We start from the raw sequence: 25,878 nt of genomic DNA, 5'->3' as shown, positions 1-25,878 counted from the left end.
CTTACGTACATTACTTATGGAATGCTTTAGAAATGTTAAACAGTGAAGCTGTCTTTAAGTGGGATTCTAGGGGGGGGTGTGTGTGTTGATGTGCCTGGGGGGATGGGGCTGGAATTTATTGGAATGAGAGCTTGGAAATTCTATATAGTTTCTCTTTTGTTATTGTTAAAGATTGATTTTATTTGAAAGGCAGGGTTACAAAGAGAGAGAGAGGTAGGAACCTTCCATCTTTTGGGTCACTTCCGAAATGACCGCAATGGCCAGGTCTGAGCCAGAAGGAAGTCAGGAGCTGGAAGCTTCTTCCAGGTCATAGAAGAAGGAGCCCAAGCACGTGGCTGCTTTCCCAGGTTCATTAGCAAGAAGCAGAATAAAAAATAGAATAACCAGTACTCCAACTGGTGCCCTTGTGGGATGCCATCATTGCAAGAGGCAGTTTTACCTGCTACTCCACAATGCTGGCCCTGTAGTTTGTATTGTGTCATTGTTATGATTACATTTCCTAGAAAGAGCTAAATCAATTCTGAAGTGAAGTCCCGTAGTCTGGAGTAAAGCCACTCTGGCTGCTTTCTGTCCTTGTTCCCCTAGAACGGGTGAATGGAGGAGTTGCTGAGTGGCAGCTCAGCACACTTACAGGGAAGGCGAGTCCTTCCTTTTCAACAACAGCAACAGAGAATTTTTGCAGTTTAAAAATCCCCAGTGAATACTATCATAATAAAAATTGCTGCCCTATGGAGCCCTTAGTATTGGATTTTGTGGCTCTGACCATCACAGGTGCTGCATAGTGAATGATCTCACACAACATTTTTCTTGCCCTTACAACCATCACTGTCCATTAAGAAACTCTCATTGTGCAAATCTCATTTTACTCATAGAGTTTTTGAGAGTAGATGGGCAACAATGGCGTTTCATTGATTTCATTCAGTGAGACCTATTTATGTAGTCATTACTTAGGACCCAAGCACTGTGTCTAATGGTGAGGAATTTTTTGCAATCAATAAAACTCACAAAAATCCCTTGCCACACAGAGCTTACATTCTCCAGTGCCTGAAAACTCAAACACAAATTCTTAGCAGCTTACTCATAGAATCAATTTCACTAGGCCCAAGAACCTAATATTCTTTAGTTCACTGGGGAAGAGATTGTATGGGTGAAGTTCCCTAAGTCATTGCCAGATACTAGGCAGTTCTAGGAACTGAAGGGAGCTTACAAGCTGATCAGGAATGGGCAAGTGTTATGATCTCATCAGTAGAACTGGTCATCCGTGGGATCTGCCTGTTGCCTTAAGCTATCTGAGCTTCCCCAGACCCCTGATCATTTTTCTTGCCCTCTCTTTTTTTTCCAGTGGAATTCCGTACGGTCTGTAACTCGGTGTCGAAGCAGGAGTTTGAGTCCAGTCTGTCCTCGCAGCCGTATTGGTCTAAGCACGGTACATAGCTGTCTAATCATTTTTATCCAAAACATCCTGAGGTCAATATTTTGTTTGCTTTAACAGTCACCTATAACAAAGTGATTATAAATTGATAAGTAGAAAAGAACCTGCTGCCATAACATTAACCACCAAATGATGGTCAAATTACTGTGGGCTAAGGAATTCATCAGACTGGAATGAAAGAAATAGAGATGTTTTTGCACAAATTACTTTAAAGAATAATAGAATTTATTTCATAATTTTATTTCTGTCTTTGGATGGAATGCACTATTAGAGATCAGATAGTCCTTTTAAAAAATTTATCTTATCTATTTTATTGGAAAGACAGATCCACAGAGAGAAGGAAAGACAGAGAGAAAGATCTTCCATCTGCTGGTTCACTCCCCAAGTGGCCACAATGGCTAGAGCTGAACCATTCCAAAGCCAGGAGCCAGAAACTACTTCCAGGTCTCCCATATCTGGAGTTACAAGACTTTTGGCCATCCTCTACTGCTTTTCCAGGTCATAAGCATGGACCTGGCTGGGAAGTGGAGTAGTTGGGACACGATCTGGCACCCATATGGAATGCTGGCATGGGCAAGGCAAGGATTTAATCACAACCATTGCACTGGGCCCAGATAGTCTTCTGAATATACAGTGTGGACAAGCCCCTGATTTCTGTAGAAATTATTGTGAAAATTTGGAGAAATTGTTCAAATGGTCTGAACTTTATGAAGTGCATTTCAGGAATTCATTTCTCCCAACTTTATAGTAGGAAAAAAATAAGATTAATTTCTGTATGTGTTAATTCTAATAACATCCCTCAGACTATTATGAATCATCACTATTTGCTTATTCCAAAACCAATATTTAGTCAATGCCTTTTGGCTAGACTAAGACATGTAGGTGTTATATAGGCTAACAACCCATTGTTCCTCTTCTGAAAATTCTTTAAACATTTGTTCATCTGGGTTGAAGAGAGAGAGGTGGAGGAGAGCCATGTATGGCAACCCTAAACTTCTACAGAATTGTCTCCAGCAGCGCAGCTGTATAAAGTTGCAAGACCTCACCAAAACAAAACCTGAGATAAGCAAGAAAGTCCTGGGGCTAGGAGGACTAGCCATTCTTACTGAGTTCAGTAGGCTCTGTCATTGTGCTGCTTCTCAAGCACACCTTCTGTAAGTGCAGGAGGTTGGGTTTGGGAAGGACGAGAAAGTGACTAAAAGAGATTCTCTTTCCTGAGTGAATGACAGTATAGGAGAAGAGCAATGAACTGAATGTGGTCCAGTCTGTAAGTAACGATGAAGTCCACCTTGTGACACAATGCTATGTAGCCAGCATAGGAGCCAGAAGTTCCTTTTGAGTCTGACAGTGTGGGAAGGGCCTTGGCATATGATTTAATCTTTGAGAAAGGGTAGGATTTCTAGGGCCAGGGAATTGGAGAGGCATATTAAGGTGGAGCAAAAGGCATGGGAATTACTGACAAAGTAGGAAAGACATGCCTTTAACAGTCTTTTTGCTCTTTGAGATATTATTATAGCTTAATGATCCCAATTTTCAAATAGGACAGTATATTTAGTAAACTGATAAATAAAAAAGAATGTTGGGAACATTATCCCAGGGAAGTCACAGTTCTTGCCATTCTGAGAGGAATGGCCTATTGGAAGAAAGAGTGGTGTTAGGCTCCATGTGCTCAACCCTGGGGCACGCTGAGTGAGGATTCTCAGGGGAAGGCTTGTCTGTGGCAGTGTCGCTTGGCCAGTCCTTGCACTTATCTGGGCCTCTTCTGCCTCTCTTTCCTTCTGTGCTAAGAGAGGACCAACAAGTTTCAATTTTTTTCTCAAGGGTAAGCCAGCTTTCTCATTTCATCATTCTCACCCCACGGTGAAACTGAGTACAAGCAAAATCCAAGAGAAGTGTTTTTCGTTGGCCTGGTTTGGGAATTTTTGAGATCCCGGCAGCTGGTCATTTCTGAGCTCTAACTGACATGACAGTGCCTGTGGGGCAAGTACAAGCAAGATCTGAAAAAAAATGGCTCTTTTCTGGCTGCTGGGGACCTTAACAAGGCAGAACTTTGGACACCTGGGATAATTTATGATAAGTGTTCACCAGAGATATAGCTCTAAGGGTTAAGTATTGTTTCCTACAAAGCACTTCATTCGATATGGCTGCTCCTAAGCCGTTGCACCAACTTTTATCAATAAGATGATTCAAAACAAACTGTGTGTCGATTTACTCTAACGGACATTGATGATATCACTGTGGTCAACCTTGGGGAAAAAAAATCATAGTTCTGGAGTGCCTCTGAGACTTTAGGAAAAAACATTTCAGAAAGATTCACCCCCTTGAGCTCTACCATTCACATCTCATTTTTGTATTTTCCAGTTATCTCGAAGTCGGAGCCCTTCTCCAATAAGATGTACATTGCCAAGTAAGTGAGATGGTTCCAATGGATCTAGTTCTTTTGTGGTTTTCACACTGTGCACCCAAATGGATGTTTGCTTTTGAAAAAGCATTCTTTCCCCATACCCACACCTTGCAGTCCCGGGCTCCCTTTGCTGGTCATTCCTTAGTAGATCTGTAGGAGAATATTCCATTTGTAAGGTTTTATGGCTGTAAGCCTAGCCCAAGCACCTGCTTTCTTTTAGGTATATTCAAAAGAAAATCTAAGGAAGGGTCCAGAATAATGAGCTATGTGTCTTTATCCCTAGGGTTTTAAAGCCACCAGATGTGTTCCTTTGTCACAGTCCACCATCACAACCAACATCTGCAGTCTCCATCTACCCGCCTTATCTGCCTCCGTCCTCACTTACGTTAATGTGAAAAGGCAACTCTGTGTACCACTCCACAGAGACAGTTAAATGTTTTGGCTTAGCACATTTGTAACTGTAGATACATTGCATTTTATTTTATATTTTATAGATACAAATTGCATTAATTTCATAAAAATGATTGCATAGGTGTTTAGGATCATATTCATTTGAAGCAAAATCCATTATGAAGGTTCTGGATTTCTATGCTGAACTAACCAGGCTGTTTGAAAGCAACTCTGTGAGCAAACATGGAAAGTGTTTGAGTCCAGGAGAAAGGACAAATGAGTTCCCAGTTTGACCAAAGTGTTATAATTGTTGGCATCAGCTATTACCGTGAAACCAATATTGGGTTTTTAAATTTCCTTTTAAGCTTTGGATGTTAGCCCTACTAAAAGACTGGAGAAGTTCTGTGGATAGCAGCGAGTTAAGTCTAAATGCAGAAGATGGTAACTAAAGAAAATCATACTAGTTAGCTTGCCTCGCTGTTCTAGAGAGTGCCTGATTTGCTTCAGTTGAGTACTTAATGTTGAAGCTACTCGGTTGAGAGAATTTTCCTTCTTCGTTATTGTGAGGCAGTGATTTGATTAGAAGCCAGGTTCTAGACAAAGGTTCATCATTTCCTGTTTATTTTCTGGCAATGTTTCATACTGTTGTAATGCAGGTGTTAAATACAAAGTTGTCAGGGACACGCCCTGTACCTATTTTGCCTACTTGTTTGCAGATCAGACCTCCTAAGTGCTATCTGACCAAAATCCCAAAACCCAAGAGGGGGCCCATTTATTGACTACAACTTGATAATGTATCCCTTGATTTGCTCACTTTCAAATGTACTCAAAAGTACACATTCTAGGTAAGAATACAAAGTGCTGCTTTCCTGAGACAAGCACTGTTCTTGCCTTGTTTGTCACCTTCAAACCAGCTTTACACACAAGCCTTACATACAAGGGTCTCTGATCCCTCTGGAGACCTCTTGCAGTGAAACCCTGACTTGGCCATGGCTCAGTTTGAAAAAGTGCATTGCCAAAATCAGCACCTGAGGCCTTTCAGGTAAAAAACAAACAAGCTTCTGTAAAAATTCTGCGCCTGAATTGGAGGATGATGGGGACCTACTTGGTCCCTGCCCTTCAAATCTAGTGGTGACAACTCACACTGAGAGGTGTGAGTTTAATTTTTCTCCTTCTGGTCATGTTTATCTTCATCCATTTGAGGCCACGTAAAATGGTGGAAGGAGTGGAAGGAGCATGCTAGGTGCCTAGATAACTCCTAGTCCCAGTGTGGTCATTAGTTGGCTTTGTAGCCTTGATAAGTTACTTCACCTCTCTTGAGCCCAGTTTCATTGCAAAGTGAGCAGGTTGGATGAAATTGGTGGTTCTATTAATCCTGCACGGGCTCGCTGTTTCCTATACTCAAATACTCTGAATTTCCAGAAACGAAAGTTGAAGTTAATCTATATGCATGTATCATTTCAACAGCGAATACCATAATTATAACATTAAAGCAGAAAAAAAGGAAAGTGATTCTTTAAAAAAAATGCATTTAATAACAAAATCCTTAATATAACCATGTAGAATATAACTCCATGTAGAATCACTGACTACAAATGCAGATCAATGATTGTTGTATTGGCAACAGAAGATCACAGCATTAACACTGGCCAGACCTTTCTGAAGCAATGGGCAATTTTTGGTCTTGCAATTGCATTTCTGGGAAATTCAGCATGTTTTTAAAACTATGTAACAGTTACTCTGAGTTGTGTGTGTTATATGTAAAAAGATCATGTCTAAAATCTCACCAAATATTGGAATGCCTACATACCAGATTTCATCCCCAATGGCTAAATGTATATCCTAATTTGGGAAAAGGTCACACATAAGCTCCATTTATTTGCTCCATATCCTGTCTGGCTACTTGCCATTTCTCAAGTTTCTAATTTGCACTTGAACTATACAGGGAGAGCTGAAAAGTCTAGAGTACGTTTTGGAAACAGCCCATGACCCCAAAAGAGGCTGACTTGTGCTCTGTTCAACTGAGTTTGTGTCTTAGTCCTAGAGACTTTGAAAAATGAAGAGCTTTTGTTAACTGGGTAAATGTTCAACTCTGTATTACTGATTTAACGTCTAATAATAAAATCAAGAGAAATTGCTTTTGTAACTGTTGGTTCTTTGCAAGGAAATGCTTTCCTCCCAAAGTGTCAAGTTCAGTGATGTCCTTCCCCCATTTCTGACCTGTGAGACCTTCCAGTAATTCAGTAACTATTGGATATATCCTGTATGAGGTTGACCCAGAGGCAAAGTTCTGTGCTATAGCTTGGTTGTTAATTGTATTTTATTCTGTTCACAGCTCGCTGTCATTTGTGACGCTTTGAGTGTTGCTTTAGCATTTTCGTTTAACATTCTGTCAGTTGTTCCTCACTGCAAATCCAGGTGTGTCTTCGACTTTATAGCAAAGGAATCTCTTCAGTGAATATACTCTGTAGTCTCGTTCCAGCACTTTTTATGTCAAAGTAAAACCCTATTCTATTCTCTTCTATTCCTTTATGTTACATAGCATCAGTTCTTTTGCTACTGGTTTTTCATTTATTGAGTCACACTTGCTGAATACTTGCTGACTATTTTCAAATAAGAGTTACAGAAAACATTACTATGAAGCTGGGGGCAGACATGGGCTGCCTTCTATGAGTTTAATGTTATATCCAGTTGCATCCTTTTGTGATTCTGTGGTGAAGAGCCAATCTGACGGAAGAAATGGAATCATAGAGGAAGTTTGTAATAAGAAGTTAGGATAAGTTGGCTGTGATTTGTAGGTTGCTACAAATATGTGGGGTTTAACACGTTAATAATAAGGGATGCTGGGTGTGGGGGAAATGGGGTCTCTTTGTAAAATTCTACAGTTTTTGTTTTATAATTTTTTTTAAAGATTTATTCATTATTTATTACAGCCAGATATACACAGAGGAGGAGAGACAGAGAGGAAGATCTTCCGTCCGATGATTCACTCCCCAAGTAAGCCGCAACGGGCCGATGCGCGCCGATCCGAAGCCGGGAACCAGGAACCCCCTCCGGGTCTCCCACGCGGGTGCGGTGTCCCAATGCATTGGGCCGTCCTCAACTGCTTTCCCAGGCCACAGGCAGGGAGCTGGATGGGAAGTGGCGCTGCCGGGATTAGAACCGGCACCCATATGGGATCCCGGGGCTTTCAAGGCAAGGACTTTAGCCGCTAGGCCACGCCGCCGGGCCCTTTTGTTTTATAATTTTAAAAGCATTCCAAAGTGAGACACTTCAAATATGAAGTCAGAGTATAGCAAGTTTATAAGAGAAAATAGTACATACCAATAAGATGATTTAAGCACATTAATTTATGAAGCAGATATTTGTATAAAATCTGTAAAAGGGAATAGGATATGAATATTATGGTGAAGTACACAAGGGAAAGTAAGCCAATAATGGCATCTGCAGGTGAATAACTCCGTCCTTTAACACACAGTTTTTGTGCCTCTCTTCTATGATTGTTGAGTGTTGAGGGCAAGGAGAAGGGAGGATGATACTAATAGACACCTTGTATGCCATGGCTGTGTGCCTCTCCTGCTATCTCCCCAGGTAACAAGGCACTTTGAAGACCACTCTTACTCATTTTTGGATAGCCCACGTACACTTTCTCACAGGACAGATGACTGCTAGTAGCATTCTATGGTTTGGGCTGAGTGGAAGATTTCTTGGTGGTATTGTTTAGAAAAATTTTATGTCTATTAGGAAGACTAAGGTGTTAGGGAGTTTTCTTTTTAGTATGACTTAAGTAGTGCCTTTAATGTAGAATTAGCAGGAACAATTCTTTCTTGACTTAAATAGGTTCCTCTGCCTAGTTTTTTTGTTTGTTTGTTTTAGATTTATTTTACTTGGAAAGTCAGAGTTACAGAGACAGAAGGAGAAACAAAGAGAGGGAGAGATCTTCCATTTGCTGGTTCACTTCACAAATGGCTTCAATGACCAGAGCTGCACCAAACCAAAGCCAAGAGTCAGGAGTTACTTCCAAGTCTCCCAGATGGTGCTGCTTTCCCAGGCCTTATGCAGGGAACTGGATTGGAAAGTGGAGCAGCTGGAATGCAAACTGGATCCAGAATAAGATGCCAGTGCCAATGGCAGAAAATTAGCTAGCTATGCCACTGTGCCAGCCTCAGGGAGCTTTGTTATTGAAATCTGAGTCCAGCAATAAGATGCTGGACTCTGTTTGGTATATGCTTGCAATGAGGGAATCTCAACTGAACTTGAACTGTGGTTATGCAACAAGGTGGAGGAATCCACCATGGGGAGAGGGTTTGGGGAGGGGTGGGGAGAATCCCAGTACCTATGAAACTGTGTCACATAATACAATGTAATTAATGAATAAAAAAAAAAAGAAATCTGAGTCCAGATATACCATTGAAATGCCAAAGAACTGAAGTGTGTTGGCCTTAACACTGGAAGTAAAGCAGAATCTCATTTTCTTATTCCACAATGAAATGTAATGACACAATTTCAAATCTAAAATCACCCACTGGTGTCAGCATGGCCTTGATACCTGCCAGGCCCTAACTATTGCTTACCAAAATGAATGGTGATCTCCTTCTTATGTCTGGTAGACAACCAACGAATGAGATCAATGGGTATGATACTGGTTTATTTCATTATAACTGAAACCATGATTTTAGGGATACAATTGATATGATGCATTCAAATATGATCTAAAACATAGTAATTGGGCAAGTGTGAGATTATCTCAGTAGCCCTGAACAAATCAGATCATCTGGCTACTGCTTTCTGGCTTTGGATTGCTGGGACTGGGGTGCTGTAATTCTGTCCTGTTTACTCCTATCTTTTAGCGTAGGTGATAAATTTAGAGTAATATGGTTGGTCCAACTCTCCTCGTGACAAGCTTGCAGTTAGAATGGGAATATGTTACCTGATGGCTCACTGTGCATTTCAGAAACATTTGCTGATGCTGTCAAATGATGCTGTAGGCACAATGTGAGGCTTGTTAATCACCTCCCACTTTGGAAACTAACCAGAAGCATGAAAAATTTATGGAAAATGTGTACCCTGAAGAACTACATATTTTTGAACATTTTAACAGCGAAATATACTTAGTTCTCAGTTCCATTTCCCCATGAATGTTTTCAAGGACCTTCATAATTTGACAGCAGTTTCCCTGAGAAATAAATGGAGTTAGCCCCAAGGTGGCAGTGTTGCTTAGTAAGTGGAGAGACACTCCATTTGGGAGAGTCCAACTGGGGAATATTTGTAAAAAGCCCTCGTTGAGATAAAATTGACAACTTAGTCCCTGATGTTACTGTTTTCCATAAATTCAAATAAATCCATGAAGAATGTCCAGGCACAAAATACTAATAGTGTGATAGCAAGGGTGACGTGTCGATAGCTATGTCAGTGTACTTAATAAAAGGATTTAAGTATTTGATCCTGATTAAATGCAGTTTTTCTGCTAGGAAAAAGAACTTAAAAAATCCTTAAGCAACTCAATACAAGAGTCATGTTGACTAAAGAGTTCTTACTGAGATCCAAGGCAATTTGGTAGTAAATATTTTATATGTAGCCTTTTGCTCTTAAGAATGTAATAGGATGTACTGATATTTCTTTCATAATGTTCTACAATTTCCAAGATTCTTCAAATATCAGTATTTCACATGGTGCAAACTCTGTCAGGTCTCCGTTTCACAGTCTTCTAGGTTTATTTCAAGCAAGTATTTTAGTTTCCACATGGATGATGACACCATAGCACATGAAACAAAAGAAAAACAAGTATAATTATATCAACTAGCAAGCTTCTGGACACTAAACCGTTAATAAAATGAAGATGCAATCTCCCCAGAACAAGGGAAAATAGAACTGATAAGAGATTGACATCCAAAAAATACAGTGCTGCCGTGTAACTCTGTAGCAATAAATAAATAAACACACACATTCAAAAGTGGGTAAAGAATCTGCATGAACTTGTCTCCGAAGAAGTTATAGAAATAGTCAAGAGAGGGCCTGATGTGATGGCTCAATTAGCTGATCCTCCCCTTGCAAGCACTGGAAACACTGGCTCGTGTCTTGGCTGATCTACTCCCCATCCACCTCCTTGTTTGTGGCCTGGGAAAGCAGTGGAGGATGGCCCACAGCCTTGGGACCCTGAATCCACATGAGAAACCTAGAAGAAACTCTTGGCTCCTGGCTTCAGATCCTGAAACCAGTGGACAAAAGACCTTTCTTTCTGTTTCTCCTTTTCTGTAAATCTACGTTTTGCAATTAAAACAGATATTTTGAAATATGTATTTGAAAAACATAGTTATTGCGAGGGAGGGAGGGAGGGAGAGAGAGAGAGAGAGAGAGAGAGAGAGAGAGAAATCTTCAATGCACTGATTCATTCCCCCCAATGGGCACAACAGTCAGGATGGTGCCATTACAAACCTGGATCCTGGAAATACAACTGGGTCTTCCATGCGGGTACCAGGAGCCCAAGTATGTGAACATCTACTGTTCCTTTCCTGGCACATCAACAGGAAGTTGAACTGCAATCAGGACTCCCACTGCTACACAAGTGGGATTCTAGCATCATGGACTATAGTTTAACAAACTATACAACACTGGCCCCTTAATCATTATACTGAGATATGATTGACATGTAGTATTCTCAGGTATAGGTGCTATGCTGTTAGCTAGAGCTCCAGATGTTATTGTATAACTGAAATTGGTACCTTTTAACCATACTTAGCCATTTTCCCCACACTGGAACTTCCAGAAAACACCATTCCATTCTCTAAATCTAAGAGTTTGACTATGTTAGGTTTCAGATAAAAATGAGTCCACACAGGTATGCTTTTATCTTCATTTTTATTCTTTCGCATAGCATAATGCTATCCAGTTCTGTCCACAAAAGACAGGATTTCATTACTTTTTAGATGAAATAAGATAGAATTGTTGGCATATACTGCATTTTTAAAGTCTATTTACTCATTCAGAGACATTCAAGTTGCTCCTACATCTTGTTTACTGTGAATAAATGCTGCTGTGGACAAAGAGATGCAGATATCAAAATCCCCATTTCAATTCCCTTGGGATTGCTGGACCATAACTTAGTTCTGTTTAGTGTTTCAGAAACCTCTATCTTGTGTTATGTTTTAGCACCACTAATTTACATTCTCACCAGTAGTGTTCAAGGGTTCCATTTCTCAATGTTAGTATTCCCTTTATATCTTTTTCAAAACAATATTCACTGCTTTTGCTATTTAGAGTGTGAGATGATCTCATTATGTCTTTCGCATTTTCTTATGACTGATTACTTTGAGCACATTATCATATAGGAATGTGATCTCTTCACTACTTTTTAAAGATTTGCTTACTTTTATTGGGAAGACAGATTTACAGAGAGGCGAGACAGAGAGACATCTCTTCCATCCACTGGCTCACTCCCCAAGTGGCCTCAATGGCCAGAGATGAGCCGACCCAAAGCCAAGAGTCAGGAGCCTCATCTGGGTCTCCTATATGGGTTTAGGTTCCCAAGACTTTGGGCTGTCCTCGCCTCCTTTCCCAGGCCACAAGTAACATGGGAAGTGGAGCAACCAGGACACAAACTGGCACCCACATGGGGTCTCGGTGCATGCAAGGAGAGGATTTAGCCACTAAGCCATCAAGCTGGGTCCTCAAATAATTTTTTTAAATGGTTCTTTAAAATCTTGGTAGGTTAATAACAGAAAGAGGGGGATGTATGTTTCCATGTGTATTTGTGTGTGTGTGCACACGCTATTAAGATTTAAGGAGGAAAATGTTCCTAAATCCATACATCTAACTCTAATACATCTAAGGATTTTGAATTCAAGTGCAGAACTCCTTTTGAGTTATTCCACTTAAAGAGGACTTGGGAATAAATGGATAACCATTCAGTTACTTCCTTGCCTCTGAAGAATGCCTCCTGATTCTGGCAAGCAAGAAGCTTACACATTCATACAGTGAGAGAAGCACTATACTATAAGCAAAGCACTTTGGGAATTCTGACTAGTAGTGAGTAGGATGCTTATCTGAAGGGCTAATGAAGTCTAGGAAGAACTCACTAAATATCTGGTCACTGAACAAATCAACTGTTTCTCAACATAGTCAATTTATTTTTAACTTAATAAAGATGTCTACTGGCTCATTGACTTTAATCTGTTGCCAGAAGGTTTGCAGTGTATGTTCCCATTTAACAAGGTTTGCTGGTCAAAACTGTGCACCCTCATCTTTCAAGAGAACTGAGCGTCCAGCAAAACTGAACACCCAGTCTTCCCACACAGTCCTTCCACAAATACAGTAGACTTCTGACAATGACTGCCCTAATGAGGTTCAGAAGGGAACCTATTATCCCAAGACATTCCACTAATACTAGAACCCTGGACGGAAGTCTTTGTCTCCTGGAAATGAAGCCAAACTTTATTCTTTATTCAGCTGTGGTGACTGTGGTCCTCGTCTTCATGAGCCAAGTTCTACCAGGTAATGCCATCAACACTGAAGGAACACTGTTTAGAGATCTTGAGGGGAATCCAGTACTCAAAGCAAGATCGCCATCCCTTAATCCTGAAAGGGGGTGCCAAAGAGAAACTTAGAAGACCCATAGGCTGAGAGACTGCAGCCACCTGACTCATCATTTCTCCATAGCCGGTATCATTTAGATGGAATGAAGGCCAGGATGTTTCCAAGAGTTTGAAACCCTCTTTACTACATCAATAAATGTGCACTTAATTGGAATGTGCAGCACATTACACACAAAACTGTTGGCCCTTGGGCTTGTCCTTTAAAGCTCCATCCCAACCTCTGTATGTACCTCTTTCCTTTTGTGTCTAATCTGTTGTGGAACTAAAGCACCGTCATCAAGGATGACCCTGCAATAGAGTTTCCTCCTACATTCAGCATGAAAATGTGAATCGTGCGGATAAGTCATCCTCACAGACATCCTCTCAGAGTGCTGGCCACACAATCATAACAGATCAGGATGTTTCTTAGAATTCCTGAATGTGTAAAGCTTTGGAAGAATAAGAAATGATTGCTCTATATCAGGTAGAATGTTTTACCTATATTTTCTGAGAATTCAGAACCTTAAGGTTGTGAATAGTAGGGCAGTGATCATAGGCACATACGATAATGTGGAAAACTAATATTTTCAGAAACTACTTTTTTTGCTACAACTTATTTTTGTAGAAAGACACTTTCTATACCTGAGTTTTGAGGGACTATACAAATGGGTATGTAGTCTTTCAGGCTTAGGGATGAGAGAAAGGATGTGAAAAAAATCCAATTTTTTTTTCAGGAAAACTAATTGAAAGAGTAACATGGAAAGATTGAAATGGGAGAGGGAATTGAAGCTGAATATAGGTTCAGTACATTAGATATTTTGACAATTCAGTATATTTTTGGCCCTTGTTAGGAAACAGGTGTACGAAGAACAGAAACATGCAGTGACCCTCAACTCCACAGAAGACACGGGTCAGTCACTCCATATAGTCTATGGGAAAGTCAATAAATCCCTAAAATCAAACTCAGCCACAAGATGAAGGAAACACATCTTTAGTGAGAGCTATGAGATAAAGAGCATGTGTTTAAAAGACAGCAGAAAACCTAGGCACTAAGCCGCAAGGGATATGACTGTTGGAGCAAGCTCTGTGAGGAAGTCCTAAGTTAAGCATAAAAAGTGAGCTGCTGATACAAGGTCTTCATCTGCACCTTTCCTTTGATGTGTGTGTGTGTGTGTGTGTGTGCGAAGTATATATTATTCCCACACTGCGCGTGGGTTTTAGAGTGAATGACAGGCGATTTGGAGCTATATCCCCAGGGCTATATGGGTAAGCTGTGCCAGCATATGAAGCCACCACCGGAAAGAGCCAACATGTAAGAGATCCATTGAACATTTCATAGATCACCTTAAAAATGCTCTCTTGTTTTGTAAAGGAAGAATAATTTTTAAAACTTTTGCTAAGTAAAAGCCCATATTGACTGAGCCTAGGTGCTTTTAGTAGATTTTTTTTTCATCAAACCCTTAAGTTCACCAAGCATCAATGCTCAGTCTTTAGGTGGGCATTGCAGATATTTTTGGAGGAAAACTGGAGAGAGCAGTGCAGAGTGGAAGGTGCAGAGAAGCGGAAGGAGGAGAAAGCAGAATGGAGTTAGGACACAAACTTCAGCCTGTTCTGTCACCTCCTTCACCAGATCAGTATGTGTTTTGTGCAAGTTACTTCATTTCCCTGCCACTAATTTCCTCATCCATTTGGTAAGTGATTAGACAAATTATCCTGTTATTAGATAAACTATCCTGTTCAATGTTTAATCAATCTGAAAGCAGGAGCTTTTTCCGGGTCTCCGACATGCGTACAGGGTCCCAAGGCTTTGGGCCGTCCTCTGCTGCTTTTCCAGGCCATAAGCAGGGAGCTGAATGGGAAGTGGAGTGGCTGGAACATGAATTGAAGCCAAATGGGATACCAACGTTTGCAGACCGAGGATTAGACAGTTGAACCATTGCACTGGCCCCTCTCTTGTTTCTAAAGCAAGTAGAAATGTAGTGTGCAAGGTTCATTAGTCAAGACTTTTGAATGTGACTTGAATTCTTACAAATGAGCGATTGCATGTGAAGGTTTTACAGCACAACTTTCTGGTTTGAAAATTTAATGTTTGTCATAGCCCCCTGTAGCAAAATATCACACATAACTAGTTCCAGGAACATGAATGGAGAGTAACAGCATATTTCTATGCAAGCATGTCAAAGAATGAAAAATATAATTAGATTGTATGTTTATTGAATATCTAGTACACACCAAGGCATGAACTGAATTCTGATACTTGTGTGTGTGTCCATGTAAGTGTGTGTATGCACAGAGAAGAATAAGATGTAATTCTTGCCCTCAAGGAATTCATCACCAAGAAGTGCGATGGCATGAGGAATCAATAACCACAGTACAATGAGACGAGTTTCATGACAGAGGGAGATTCAAAAGCGATTTGGCACACATTGCAACCACATGTCAGTCAATTTTCCTTAATAATCTCAGTTCACCCTTGCAGATGCAATAAGCCAAGTTTAGCTAAGGATAAATGAAGCCTGTGCAAAGATAGTAGTTGACTAGTTACATTTAATGTATGAAGAGGTTTCTAGAGCAAGGCTGCGACCTCCAAGACCAGTGCCACAAACAGAGGACTATGAGAATGAAGCAAGAGGATGTAACAAACACCAGCATATTTGCTTATGGAATATAGGAATATTGTTCCCTTTTGCAGAAAAAAATCCTGCTTCCCAATTTCCTTGGAAAATCCTCTTCTAGATTTACAGTTTAGTTCCACTTTTCAAAGATAAAATTATGATCTAACATAAATGAAAAACCTTCAAAATGTCTATGGAAAATGTGCTATGTAAAAAAGTTTGGCTTTTGATTTTTTTTGCCCCTGAATCAACATGTATTTTAAATTAGTTTTTTTTTCATTAAGTTTTGGAAGTTCTCTCTTAGGTTTATGCAATATATATTCCATAGCTTTGTTTGCTCTCTGTATAACTATCAAGGACATATTTTTCTCTAAAATCTTTCTTTTACTCTAGGAAAATCACAAGTAAAAGCCATGATGCTAAAGAAAACCATTCTCTGCCATCAGTTTAGGAGATAATAAAGAGTAAGAGAAATAAATGAACTCTGCTCCAGCCTCTTGTTACATAATGGCACCCAATATTCTCACTTTTTCAAGAATGCCCAAAATACAATCTTTGAGTAACATCAGATTTTAAAGTCTTATTATTATTATTATTATTATTATTTTAAAAATCAAATAACAGCAGCAAAAATTCACACAGTAGTGTTTTCTGACACTGTCCCCAGCCACATGCAATTACATTTTCAGGAGTATTTTCTTTCTTTTTTTTTTTTTAAGATTTATTTTCATTGCAAAGTCAGATATACAGAAAGGAGGAGAGACAGAAAGGAAGATCTTCCGTCTGATAGTTCACACCCCTAGCAGTCTCAGTGGCTGTTGTTGTGCTGATCAGAAGCCAGGAGCCTCTTCCGGGTCTCCTACGCGAGTGCAGGGTCCCACAGCTTTGGGCCGTCCTCGACTGCTTTCCCAGGCCACAAGCAGGGAGCTTCATGGAAGGCAGGGTTGCCGGGATTAGAACCAGTACCCATACAGGATCCCGGCACATGCAAGGTAAGGACTTTAGCCGCTAGGCCACCACCTTTAAGGGATATTAATAAACAATTGCAATAACTCACTTCTGTGTGCAGTCAGAAGCAACTTGAGGGAAATCTGTGAGCGCCCAGATGGCTCTTGCCGGAGGTTCTGCATCAAAACAGAAACCCACATTGGAAGATGCTTGAATAACAGACGTTGCTGCCTGCCACTGGGGAAACAACCGAGAATTGAGAGTGCATCCAAGACCTGAAGTCTGTTGGTCTGCTGTTTTCATAAATTTTCATTCTCATATTCTCTCTCTCTCTCCCCCATTTCTCTCTATTTCTGTTTGGACTTTATCTCCTTTCTATCTTTATTTTTTTCCTCTCTTGAATTACATCTCAAGAAATAATAAAGCAAAACTAATAAACACAAAGCTCATTTTGAAACTTCATGCTTTTTTATTATCGCTTGATTAATGTTTGCTTCTTCATACATCTCATTCTCCTGTCTGGCTGCAGGAACACTTGGTTGAACTTAACTGTAGGTGAAGTGAGGAAATTGTACAATCTGCCTTTGGGGAGACGACTCCTACTTACTACACTATGGTGTTGTCAAGATGCACTCTGCCATTGCAGTGGTCTCCCTGCTCATAAAGGGGCAGCCTATAGGGCAGCGTGCAGTCTGATTTCATATCCCTCAGCCTTCGCTACAAATCAGCCTCCCTTTTCCATTTTGTTGGACTCAGGTGATCACATTGGGCACAACTGGATAGTCCAAGATAATTTCCCTATCTTAAACTCAGTTTATCAGCAGCCATACCCCCACCTGCAACCTCAGCTTCCTTTTGCCATAAAAGGTAGCATATTAATAGATTTCCTTAGTGAGAATATGGACAAATTTGACTGTGGATATTATTCTGTCTCCCATATCTATTGAATGTTTTCCACATGTTACCATTTCATTTCACTTTAACATCATTTTAGTTGCTTTGTGTAGAGAGATTTTCACTGGCAGAGTTCTGTGTGTAAAAATGCGGATCCCAGAGTATCAAATCAGGATATTTAAAGATACAATAATTGACTTTTGTTGTCCAAAATTCCTGATTTGGCAAAATGATATGTTAATTTGTGCTACATGGATGACGTGAAATCTCAGAATTCAAAACACCGTACTCAAAATCTCAGAGACTCACAGACATTCCAACCCACTCAACTTCTGTTGAAGTGTCAACTTTTTATTAATGTTGTTCTTGAAGTTAGATCAGTAACTAACCTTTTAATTTACTTTTGCAATGAATATTTCTTATTCCTTGCATTAAGTAAGCACCTTTCTGGAAGAGAAAAATGCTCAGCAAGTCTTAGACAGTCTTCTATTATTATCTCACAATATAGGAGGTGGGTTACTTCAAAAAGAAGTGTTTGATTTTTGGCTCATGGTTCTGGAGGTACAAAGTCTAAACACAATTGTACAGGCTCTTGTGAAAATGCTCCTGAAATGTATCATAGTTGGGCAGGAAAATGTGTTTAACTGTGTGGTTTCTCTCCCTCTCCTTATAAAGCCACGGCGGTTCACTCATGGGGGATCCACCCTAATAACCTAACCTAACCTAACCTAACCTAACCTAACCTAACCTGATTATTTCCCCAAAGCTCCACCTCCAAACAGCACAAGTGGATTAAATTTCCAATCTCTGAGTATCATTTACCTAAGACTTCGAAGATTAGCTCCTGTTTGAGTTCAAGGGAATAAATAATTTTCAAATCATAGCAAGCAAGTGCATGGAGATCTTCACAGTGAATGCTTTTCTTATCTTATTATCATGTTGCTCCTTCTTACAGATTCATACTCGGTTCCACCATTGCAGAAGGTTTTCTTTTGATTCTGTTTTATTCACAATTATTTTGCTTTGAACTAGACATCTTTATTGTGCACAGAGTTACCTCTCAAATTACTTATAGTTCATCATCGCAATTATGAACCAATGAATGATTAACTGATTCACAAATTTGATATTCCTTTATGCTTGCTATTTTCCTCCTGGTTTTATTTATATTTTCTCTGGTTCTTACTTCTCTACTTCAATATTTGAAAGGAATTAAATTACAGTCTAAATTGATATGACAGAGACAAAAGACAACATGGAAGTCATTTTGGCTTACATTTTAAAAAACCCAAATATACTGGATAGCTCAGCATAGCAAAAAAGATACGTAAAACAACATTTATTTGCTACTAACTCCCAATTCCCAGATTAAGATCTGCTTGAAGAGAGTGCAGATATAGCTTACAAGATGGCCAGAGAATTTCCGTGGCACTGCACCAATGTAATTTGGAATTCTGTCCCCAGGTGTGGATGACTAGCTGTCCTCTAGGAGATCAGCAACAAATGTTCATCTGGAGGTGTCTTATTAGAAACAATCCACTAGGAAGCTACCACAGCCAACAGGCATGCATGCTGTTGATTTCCAGGCACTGCAGGGAGTGAGAGCTAGAGAACCTAGGTGCGTGTAGGAGCTGGATGTTTGGGAAGCTGCTTTCTCTGCAGCAGCTTGAATGGACTATGGCCACACGCTGCAGGACCCTGAGGAACAAGTACCCTGCATTAAGGAGCAAACACTTTACCTTCTGCAGTGTTGTTCCATTGCCTCTCAATTGACACAGTGTAGTATTGGCAATAATCATGTTAGTAATCATGGGACCTCTAGAAACTTCATTGAAGTGCTGAATAGCTGATTGTTTGTGGTTCAGCTTCCACCCTAAATTTTATTATATGTTTTAGTGCTTACTAAGTGCTCATATTGTGTCTTGCCCACGTCTTGTCTGTTATTTTTTCTGGTCCAACAGATCTAATTAGCAAAATTTGTCAATGTTGTTGAAGAGTGCAATGTCTTGTGAAGTACCAAAGAATCTCCATTTCTGTGGAGAGTATTATCACCAAGTGAAGGGAAATTGACAGAACCGTGAAGTAACATTGTGAAAGTGCTGGCTCTGTCTTCAGACCAGAGAGGGTATACCTAAGAAGCCGTTGAACTTGACTGGACAATAAAATGCTGGACTCTATGTTTGGTATATGCTTGCAATGGGGGAATCTCAACTGAACTTGAGCTGTGGTTATGCAACAAGGTGGAGGAATCCACCATGGTGGAAGGGTTTGGGGAGGGGTGGGGAGAATCCAAGTACCTATGTAACTGTGTCACATAATACAATGTAATTGATGAATTAAAAATAATAAATAAATTTTAAAAAAAGAAAGTGTACCACTGGCCCTTCCAGATAAAATCTCTAGGAGCACTTGAGAATTGCAGGGAGAAGCAGGAATTGGGTCAACATCTGCATACTAATTTCCAGAGATGTGTGGAGATTCATTTAGTAAAGATGCTACATGTGGGGTAGCACCTAGAACTGAATCATTTCTTGATTATGTTTATGACCGTCCACAGTTAAAGGTCCATCTGACTTCTGTGCTGGTCAAGCTGGTAAGTTAAATGGCAATATACTTGATGTCTTCACATCTGCTTCTTTTAGGTCTTTTATTGTGGTGTAAATATCTGAAATCCCTCAGAGCTTTGATGTTATTTTTGGTGTTATTTTTGCTTTACAATCTTGGAATACAGTGGAAGCCTGAAGGATCTAAACTTAGTTCTCCTTCCATAATGGCTCTTGACATGTGGGTCAGTGGACAACTGAGATTCTCCCAATTGCTAACACATCCATTCCAATTATATAGTTAGGAGCTGAGGGAATAACCACCACATTATTTATGATTATCTGGACCCGGCAGAACCCATCTGCCAACTGCCAACAATGACCTCCATGGTGACAACCTATACTCATCTTTGGGTTCCTAGGAATTTCCAACCATGCAAAGACAGCATTTATTCATCCCTTAAAGTCTGGACATTTCCTTTTCCCCAATGCACAGTCACTCTAGTAAACATTTGCAGGCATATTTGGAGGTTGGTTGGAGGAATGAATACATGATATACTTTCGGTAATCAAAGGTCTTTCAGTCTGTGACTAAGACTATAGATCTGGAAATGAGATAAATGGCTGTGACTCTATGCAATGGAGACCTCAGTTATGGTTTTGGCTTCCCACACAAGGCTTTCCTTCCATGTTAAGACATACTGTAAAATGCTTCCCATCTATTTCTTTCCTATTTCTTTTTCTTGATCAATTAGCCATTGTCATAATTCTCGTTGGGTCAAATTATGCTGATCACCTATAGACACTTGATATTATTTATGGACACAATGTCTTTTGTAGCTCTAATCAACTACCTGCCCTCTAATACTCTAGGATCCAGTGCTCTAAGACTCAGTTATTGCTGAAATCAGAGAGACAATCTCAAGTATGGCCTTTGCTGATCTGCAAAGAGGTTTTTAATGAGGTAGGCACTAGCCAACTAGTATGTTTTTCAACAATTGAATAAAGAAAGAATCTTCTGGGCCTGCTTAGGTAATATAATTTGGGAGAGTTGTAGAGTTCACACAAGAGAAACACTCCTATCTCTATGAGATATTAATGGGTTCTCTCCTCCACATTATGCCACAGCAATAAAGGCAAAGTGTCTCAACCTTAACAGTGATTGGCCACTATGAGCCCAAGGTTTAGTCAGTTTACTAAGTGAGGTGAGGTGTTACATACATCTCCCAAGATGTCTGAAAGTCTAAAAACTGCTAGCAGTTGTTCTTATATTAACAAGTTCTCTTTGGTCAAATATCCTGAGAATCTACTTCTATGCTCTACATCTCTGCTGCTATATAGTAACAATGTCTAGCAATTCTTTTGACCTATAATCCATTTAATCATAGAATAGTGGAAACAACATGAGGGATGCTGCCTGTGCCTCCTGCTGGAGATGCTTTGAAAATTTTAGAGAGAATAGAGCCATCATATACATTGCTTACGAATGTATATACTACTCGATCCATACAATTGTATGCAAATTTTCATAAATAGATGTCACTGTATGTATGTAAAGCATATCTCAATAAATCTGAAAAAAATAAGACAAAGAAAATATAAACACTCTTCCAGTGTTAAGGTTTTGCTATTCCCTTTATCTGATATTTTATATTTGTTCATTTTCATGTACTTAAAAGGCAAAATGATAGAGAAAAACTCTCACTTGGGTCACAGGAGGCTAAGCTTGAGCCTCCTACTGTCTATCTATCTCACACGGTGCTTGATCAAAGTAGATTAACTAGGACTCAGCTGGGATACAGGCATCCCAAATGGCAGTTACCCACTGCTCCACACCTGCCCTTTATCTGACTCTTAACAGCTTACACCTTCTTCTTACCCAGCTAAAACACAATGACATGATTTACACACAAGTATTTGCTATATTCCTCAGAACATGGCCTTCCAGTAACATGGCCTTCCGGAGTCACCACTGCTTTCTCCCCCATAATCGTCCTGTACTCTGAGGTCTGGCATAACTACAGAGACAGGTAACGACCTAGGGGTGGTTTAATCATGCAGAAAACACTTCTACATGATGCTCCCCTACAGTACAAAGTACAGAATCTGTGCCCAGATTACTGCATAATAACGAAGAGTCCATTTGATCTTGTTTCTGATATAGTCATAACTCCAACTTTTTCTGGTTGTAACACAGTCATACTTAAGTTCAGCCTAATCCCTAATGAGTAGTCTAAATGACTAGAAAAAGAAATCTTGGATGAAGATGTAGCTTCTGTAGACCAGGGTCTTCAGATAGAGATGATTGGCCCCAACACAAAATTGGCAATGTCTGAAGTGTTTTCTGTTGTTTGTCTAGAAATGTGATACTGGCATCTGACAGGTAAAGAAAATGGATAGTACTAAACATCATATGGTGTACAGAGCAAATATCCAAAGAAATACCTGGCACAAAATATTAATAGGACTGCTATTGAGAAATACTGTTGGTGGCTTTACCTGGCATAATCCTTTCCATTAGTTGCACATTTATTGCTGTATTTTACCCATGGACATTGTCTACTTAATAAAAAGTTATCAAAGGAACTACAAGTGAGTTTAAAACAGACTCAATTAAAGCATCTATGTGTCAAAAGATAGGTGTGATCACTTGAAATGTTAGACACTTCTGTGGCAGGTTCCACTTCTTTGTTGCTGATGCTATCACTACTCTATCCTATAAACATGTAGGATGACAGGTGTGGGTACCCAGTGGATAATGGACAAAGAAGAATGCACACTCCATTTCACATTTCATCATTTATAACTGACCAAGTTGGTCAAATATACATTCAAACCGTAGAGGACTTGAAGCAGCCATTTGCAAGATGAAAGTTAGAAGACTTAAGTTCAACTTTAAACACTAGAAATATGAGACATAATTTCATTTTTATTTGATACAGAACATAAAGAACTGACTGTTTTATTCTTCCCAATATCCTCAACAGTTTCTTCTCAAAAAAATAGCATAGATATATACTTTTGATCACAATGAAATGCAACTAGAATTTAGTAAAACATCAAAATGTAAATAAGAGAGCTTTAAGATAATTCAAGGGCATTCTTTTTAAAGATTTATTTATTTATTATTGGAAAATGAGATATACAGAGAAGAGGAGAGACAGAGAGGAAGATCTTCTGTCCACTGACTCACTCCTCAAGAGGCCACATGCACTGAACTGAAGCCAGGAGTCTCCTCTAGATCTCCCACTTGGGTATAGGGTCCCAAGGCTTTACGTCATCCTCCACTGCTTCCCCAGGACACAAGCAGGGAGCTGAATGGGAAGCTGGGCTGCTGGGTTTAGAACCGGTGCCCGCATAGGATCCCAGTGTGTGCAAGGCAAGGACCTCAGTCGCTAGGCTACTGCAACGGGCCCCAAGGACATTCTTCACCATGAAGAATATAAAACTGAAAGTAGGAACCAGTGTTGTAGTAAATTGGGTTAAACTGCCATCTGCAACATCAGCATCTCTTATTGTTTGAATCCTAGCTGCTTCATTTCTGATCCAGCTTCTTGTTACTGTGCCTGGGAAAACAGTGGAGGATGGCCCAAGTGCTAAGAAGATGGCCATGTGTGTGGGAGACCAAGACGGGAGCTCCATTTCCAGGGTTCTGGCTTTTAGCTTGTGCCTGGTCACTTTCAGTGGAGTCCACTTGAGGTCCTACATCTGCATGTGCATATTTTATTTTAAAACTTAAGAATTTTTCTGTTATGATTTTATTTAACAGGTTCTTAGTACCTTATTCCTCCTATTCTTCAGAAATCCATAATATGGATGTTTAATTACTTTATAATACCAATATTGCATGCAAGCATTCTCAATTCTAATTCTTTTCTCTTTATTGTTGTCTAAGTTATTTCAAATGTCCTCAGTTCAGAAGTTCTTTCCTTTGTTTGGTCTATTCTGCCATTGAAAGTCTTGATTTTAATTTTAATTTTTTATTTTTTTGGTTGAACTCTCTTTAGAGAAACCTTTGTTTATAATATATATTTTTTGTGTAAAAAATTTACTTATTTTGGGCCTGGCACAATAACCAAGTGGCTTTATCCTTGCCTTATATGCGCCAGGATCCCATATGGATGGCCCAAAACCTTGAGATCCTGTACCCACATGGGAGACTCGGAAGAAGCTCCTGGTTCCTGGCTTCAGATCGGCTCAGCTCCAGTGGATGAGTATCTTTCTCTTTATTTCCTTCTCTCTGTATATTTGCCTCTCCAGCAAAAATAAATAAATCTTTATTCTATTTTATTTATTTTTATTAGGTATTGGTCCATCCTTCATTGCTTTACCAGGTCACAAGCAGAGAGCTGGATGGAAAATGAAGCAGCCGAGACATGAACTGAGCCCATATGGGATCCCAGCATATGCAAGTCGAGAATGTAGCCACTGAGCCCTTGCACCAGACCTGATTATAATGTATTAAAAACACGTTATCTTAAGGCCAGTGCCATAGCTCAGGAAGCTACAGATAGAAAACACAGATAGGGCTTCTATCCATTGGCTTAATCCCCAAGTGCCTGTAATAGCTAGGACTGGACTCTCAGCTGGACTGGTTCTGAGAACTCATCCTAGGCCTCTGAGATGGGTAGCAGAATCCTATTTGCTTGAGTTGTTATTGCTACCTCCAGGGGTATGCACTAGCAAGAAACTGGAGTTAGGATTGGAACCAGGTATTGAACGCTGGCATTTTGATATGGCTCACAGCTATCCTGACTACCAGGTCAAATTCTCAACCCCAATTTGTTTTCTAAAATACAATAGAAAAATGTCTTTATGTAACTGGAGTTTATATATCCTATTCTTACAAATTGAAAAATGTTAATGGGTTAGCATATTATTCAAGTAAATCTAATGAATTTCACCAAAATCCTATTAAATGCTCACCAATTGGTTTAGTATAATACTAAGCATTTAAAATTGCATCTGTGGCTAGTGCCATGGAGTAGTTAGTAAACCCTCCACCAACAGTGCCAGGTTTGAATCCTGGCTACACCATTTCCAATTTAGTGCTGTGCTAACGTACCCGGGAAAGCAGTGAAAAACGGCCTGAATTCTTGGACCCTGCATCTATGTGACAGATCCCGAAGAAGTTCCAGGCTCCTGGCTTTGGACCAGCTCATCCCCAATTGTTGCAGCCGTTTAAAAAGTCAACCAGCAGATGGAAGATCTCTATTTCTCTCTCTTTCCTTCTTTCTCTGTAAATCTTTTTTAAATTATAATTTAAAAATTGAAAAGCACGAGTGTTTAGTCTAGCTGTAAAATTTGCATGGCACATCTGACTGCATAAATCTTTCATATATACATACATAGTCACAGCTAATGCATGCAAGGCAGATAGAATTGCTTGTATGATCATTTACAAAAGTTTTCTGGCACCTGGCACAGTAGCCTAGCAGCTCGAGTCCTCATTTTGCAAGCACCAGGATCCCATATGAACACCCGTTCATGTCCCAGCTGCCCCACTTCCCATTCAGCTCCCTGCTTGTGGCCTGGGAAAGCAGTCAAGAATGGCCCAAAGCCTTGGGAACCTGCACCTGTGTAGAAGATCCGGAAGAAGCTCCAGGCTCCTGGCTTTGGATCAGCTCAGTTCTGGCCGTTGTGGTCACTTGGGGAGTGAATCAGTAGATGGAAGATCTTCTTCTCTGTGTCTCCTCTCTGTATATCTGACTTTCTAATAAAAATAAATAAATCTTTAAATTTCTTTCTGTATTTACCTTCTTAATACACGAATAAGAAATACCTAAAATTATTGGGCACTTGCTGCCCTTGTGTTTGTCTGAAGCATTTTTACTGGAAGAGAGACCCATTCTTACATCATCAGTTATCTGTGGCTACAGAACACATGCTCCTGAAGCATAGCATCTAAGCACAATTGACATTTACTAACACCTTATATGGTGAGACTTAACTAAGTGCTTCTGACTCAGATACTTTTATGAGATCTCTCTCAAACTTTTGGAATTCATCTGAAGGCTGGACTGTGGGTGGCTAGATGGAATCTTCTCTCTAGCTCACTCTTGTCTGTTGACATTCTAATGTC

The 25,878-nt window shown here is 39.9% G+C and overlaps 2 protein-coding genes across 7 annotated transcripts in view; both read left to right on the top strand.

Moving 5' to 3' along the window:
* SPATA18 (spermatogenesis associated 18) overlaps window positions 1–4,287 on the top strand; it is a 28,268-nt gene extending 23,981 nt beyond the window's left edge. For all 6 annotated transcript variants that reach the window (XR_009246296.1, XR_009246297.1, XM_058670102.1 and 3 more), the window contains 3 exons: window positions 1,343–1,426; window positions 3,794–3,839; window positions 4,120–4,287. Coding sequence is in view for 4 of the 6 variants with exons in the window: in XM_058670102.1 (XP_058526085.1) it covers window positions 1,343–1,426; window positions 3,794–3,839; window positions 4,120–4,127 (138 nt within the window). In the remaining 2 variants the exon portion in view is untranslated. The remainder of the gene's footprint in view (window positions 1–1,342; window positions 1,427–3,793; window positions 3,840–4,119) is intronic.
* Window positions 4,288–12,382: 8,095 nt separating this feature from the next.
* Window positions 12,383–16,685, top strand: DEFB108B (defensin beta 108B). Its single transcript, XM_058670424.1, has 2 exons — window positions 12,383–12,716; window positions 16,481–16,685. Exons 1-2 carry the CDS (start codon window positions 12,551–12,553, stop codon window positions 16,636–16,638), a joined length of 324 nt encoding a protein of 107 aa, XP_058526407.1. The 5' UTR covers window positions 12,383–12,550; the 3' UTR covers window positions 16,639–16,685.
* The last annotated feature ends 9,193 nt before the right edge of the window (window positions 16,686–25,878 follow it).

The sequence above is a fragment of the Ochotona princeps genome, chromosome 11 (assembly GCF_030435755.1).
Source record: "Ochotona princeps isolate mOchPri1 chromosome 11, mOchPri1.hap1, whole genome shotgun sequence".
Taxonomy (NCBI): Eukaryota; Metazoa; Chordata; class Mammalia; order Lagomorpha; family Ochotonidae; genus Ochotona; species Ochotona princeps.
The sequence above is the reverse complement of the archived record's forward strand: the minus strand, read 5'-3'. Positions and strand labels throughout refer to the sequence as shown.

Coding starts and splice junctions, on each gene's coding strand:
- DEFB108B (XM_058670424.1), top strand. CDS start 12,551: ATGACTGCCCTAATGAGGTTCAGAAGGGAACCTATTATCCCAAGACAT. Junction 12,717..16,480: donor CATGAGCCAAGTTCTACCAG/GTAATGCCATCA, acceptor TTCTGTGTGCAG/TCAGAAGCAACTTGAGGGAA.